Raw genomic sequence first — 4,390 nt, 5'->3', positions numbered from 1 at the left:
TTATTTGCTGCTTAATTTCTTATCTTCACTTCTCAGTTTAGGCAGGATTTGAGGGAAACATTCTTGAGTGTCCTCATTCAGAATAAAGTGCTTCTTTTGAATCTTGCCTTACTATATTAATACTCTCTGTTCATGTCTTCTCCCTACTGAGTCATGCACTTTATTTTTTAATTTTTTTTAGAGTCATGTACTTTAGTGGGGTTTTTTGTTTGCTTTTTCTGTTAGCAAGAATCGAACTCATAACCTCATGCTTTGCCAGGCAGGTGCTGTGCCACCGAGTTATAGCCCTATATTAGTCAGTGTTTTACTAGAGGAGCAGATATAATATAAGGAACAGGTATAACACAAGATGTACCAGTCACAGCGTTGGATGAAGAAGTGAGCCGAGAGCCTCTGCATACCTCCTGGTTCAGTTTACGGTAATCTGCTGTCATTCTTCAAGACCAGTCTGTCTTCTGCACAGGCCAAATGGAAGAATTAAATAGAGATGTGGTGGGGACCACCACCCCTGCATCCTTCAAGTCCTTGATGGTGGCACTAATCTCTGCAATCCCTCCAGGAATGCGGTACTGCTTTTGGCTCAGTATTTTACCAGGCAGGGGTAACTCTAAGGGCTTCCATGTGGCTTTTCAACCATAATAGCCCTCACATGACAGGTTAGGGCACCAATGTGAGGATTCTACCAAGTACTAAGTATATCTATGCCAATTATACATTCTGGAACAGGGGATATAACTACAGGATGGAGTCGAGGGCCTATTGGACCCACTGTGAGTTGGACCTTTGCTAAAATTCCATTGATCACCTCCCCTCCATAGACCCCCTACTCTTACTGGAGGGTCATTGTGGTGTTTTGGATCCCCTGGAATCTGTGTCAGTTTAGAACCAGTGTCCAGTATTGTCCAAAATGTCTGATCATTCCCCTTTCCCCAATGTGCGGTCACTTGGGCAAGAGGCCTTAGGTCCCTCTGGGGAAGGATAGGAGAAAAATTGACTATACGAATTATGGGGACACTAGGAACCTTCCCCAAGGAGACATGGTCTCCCCATCATTCAAGGTGTTCTGGGTCTATACATTGGCTCAAATCTAGGAACTGGTTGAGTGGCCGGGATTGCCTATTACCATGATTTGAAGTAGGTTCCTGTTCTTTTGCCCTGAAGTTCTTTCATTTATATAAATCTAGCAAAAATTTTGTAGGCTTCCCATCTATTTCACTTTGGGGAACACCATGGCTAATCAGCCAATGCCATAGGTCTGTGCGTGTCAGATTATTCTAGTCATTGTTCCACCTCAGCTGTTCATGGAGGTTAAGTGCTGCCACTTGATCTCTGCCATTCTGGGATCCAATCAAGCCCATGGCCCTTAAATTTCCTATCTGAGTAACTGCGGTTCCCATTGTAAGATCTGGCATACAGAGAAGAGCAATGACAGGGCCCTTCAGGGATTCTGGTGCTCCCCTCACAAGTCTGTTTCTCAAGGTGTTAGTGAAGGGTGTGTTTTTGGGATCTTCCAAATGTGGAGGATTAGGTTTAATATGACAGATCCACTCCAGCATTCCCTTTGTCAGTAGTAAACCATGGAATATCAGGCATCTCTGACTCATTCACTGTGGGCCATCTGTTGAGCCACACTTCTGCCAACCAGCCAAATAGACTATTAACACCTTTCTTTACTCCACAAGCCACAACATTAAATTCAGAATCCCACTTAGTGGGCTCATATCAACAAAATTCAGCCTGATCCAGGTGTATGTTTTTTCCACCATTATCTCACACTCATAAAATCCACTCCCAAGCTTGCTCATTAGGCCTCTGCTGCAATTCACCTATGGGGGCCTGCCAGAGACTCCATACAGCATCCTTATCTACTACTGATACTTCAGATACCATTGGATCTGCTGGACCATATGGTCCCAGGGGCAGAGCAGCCTGAACAGCAGCCTGAACCTGTTGCAGGGCTTTTTCCTCTTCTGGGCCTCACTCAAAGTTAGCAGCTTTCTGAGTCACTCAGTAAATGGGCTGTAGTAAGATACCCAAGTGAAGAATATGTTGTCTCCAAAATCCAAATAAGCCCACTAGGTGCTGTGCCTCCTTTTTGGTCATGGGGGGAGCCAGATGCAACAACTTACCATTTACCTTAGAAGGAATATCTCTATATGCTCCACACCACTGGGCTCCTAGAAACTTCACTGAGGTAGAAGGACCTTGAATTTTTGTGGGATTTATTTCCCATCCTCTGGCTCTAAAATGCTGTACTAAGGAATCCAAGGTGGTTGCCACCTCCTGCTCACTAGGCCCAATCAGCATAACATCGTTAATGTAATGGACCAGTGTGATATCTTGAAGAGACAAATGATCAAGGTCCCTATGAACTCAGTTGTGACACAGGGCAGGAGTTAATATATCCTTGTGGTAAGACTAAAGGTATATTGCTGGCCTTGCCAAGTGAAAGCAAACTGTTTCTGATGGTCCTTATGGATAGGTATAGAGAAGAAGGCATTTACCAAATCAACAGCTGCATGCCAACTACCAGGGATGTGTTGATCTGCTCAAGCAAGGAAACCACATCTGGTACTGCAGCTGTAATCGGGGTCACCACCTTGGAGAATTGAACTCATGACCTCATGCTTTGCCAGGCAGGTGCTGTGCCACTGAGCTATATCCCCAATGCTGAATCATGTACTTTTTTTGTTTGTTTGTTTTGGTCTTTTTGAGACAGAATCTTGCTATGCAGTTCAGACTAGCCTTGAGCTCACTTTGTAGCCCAGGCTGGTCTCGAACTCATAGCAATCCTCCTGTCTCAGACTCCCAAGTGCTGGGATTACAGTCATGTGCTACCATGCCCCGCCTGAATCATGTACTTTTGAACACAGATGAGGCACATTATACTTTTTTGGCAAATATTTGCCAACTGAAATGGTCAAAATGCCTTCACTTTTTACTATCTGTTGAAGTATAGCTATAATAGCCAAGTGAGCAGTGGTACTCTGTATACTAAGTACCATGTGATTTAGATCCCATAGAATGCAGATTTATTTGTTTCTAATGATGTGATAAGGCAAATGCTAAAATAACCTCCCCTCTCATTTCCACTTTTCTCTTAGTGTGAAGAGTGGCCAGATTCGAAATCTGGAGTCTGCCCGTGTCTCAATGGTTGGCCAAGTCAAACAGTAAGTTTGAGTTTTTTGTTTTTGGGTTGGTGAAAGACTGAAATATGATATGGGAATTGTAGATTGCTTCTTTTGTCTTACACCTATTCCACCATTCTGGTAGATGCCTGTAATTTTACAGACAAGCTTAATTGAGCCAGCCATATAGATCTCACCTCATTTCTTTTCTTCTCTTTTTTTCTCCTCCCCTTCTCTTCCTCCTCTCTCTCTACCTTTCTCATTTATTTTTCTTTCCTCCCTCCCTTTCCTTTTTCCCTTTTGACGCCAGTTAGTGGTTTTTGTTTTTTTTTATGAGTTTTACTTTATTATCATAGCAATTCTAGGTGGAAAACATTGAAGCATTCCAGAGAATAAACATTAAAAATTGAAGTGCCCACTTTAGTTCTGGCAGATGAGATTTTATTATGGCAGTAATCTGCTAAGCCAACCCTTGTTGAAAAGAAATTATGACATTAAAAGCTATAACATAAGGGGCTGGGAAGATGACTCAGTGGAATAAGCACTTCCCTGCAAGTGCAAGGGCCTGAGTTCAATCCCCAGTTCTGCAAAAAACAAAAAACAAACAAACAAAAAAACCCAATAAAAACCCTGTAACATAGCCAGAGTTAAAACCAGATACTAGAGTAAGCTAAGTCCAGCTCGTCTTTTTTGGTAGAATTACGTAAGTCCTGGGTATTGCTATGTAGCACAAAATGAACTTTAGGTGAATTGAGAAAAATCTATCCAATAGAACCAATAAGATTGCAAACATTAGATGAGAATGGTAATGGGATTATTTATTTATTTATTTTTGGTATTTCATTTTGTATTTGGTACAGGGTCTTACTACGCAGCTTGGACTATAGTGTTCCTCCTGTTTTCAGCCTCTCGAGCACTGGGATTACAGGTGTGAGCCACCAGGCCTGGTCTCAGAGGCTGGCTCAGTGTGCCTGGAGGCAGGGCTGGTGCTGCATGTGGTGTCTGGGGATCAAACACCAGTCCCTACACTTGCCTAAGCAGGTGGTTAGTCCCCTGAGCTATCTCTGGCCCGATAATGGCATTATTGAATGTTTAATGTTTGTTAGGCACTATTCAAAGTATTTTATATATGCTGCCTTTTCTTCTCATGTTTATTAGTGCATATTGGTGGATTTCATTTTGGCAGATTTTTACTTGCAGATAATATCCCTTAATCATTTCTCCCTATCATCTCCCTTATTCCATCCTCCTTTTCTAGTTTC

General features: G+C 42.6%; 1 protein-coding gene across 1 annotated transcript in view; it reads left to right on the top strand.

Moving 5' to 3' along the window:
• Positions 1-4,390, top strand: part of Ppme1 (protein phosphatase methylesterase 1) — a 124,792-nt gene that overhangs the window by 83,624 nt on the left and 36,778 nt on the right. The window contains exon 8 of the mRNA XM_023702056.1: positions 3,105-3,170. Within this exon, the coding sequence (XP_023557824.1) occupies positions 3,105-3,170 (66 nt within the window). The remainder of the gene's footprint in view (positions 1-3,104; positions 3,171-4,390) is intronic.

Source organism: Octodon degus, unplaced genomic scaffold (genome assembly GCF_000260255.1).
Source record: "Octodon degus isolate 3935 unplaced genomic scaffold, OctDeg1.0 scaffold00146, whole genome shotgun sequence".
NCBI lineage: Eukaryota > Metazoa > Chordata > Mammalia > Rodentia > Octodontidae > Octodon > Octodon degus.
This window is presented reverse-complemented; position numbering and strand designations above follow the sequence as displayed.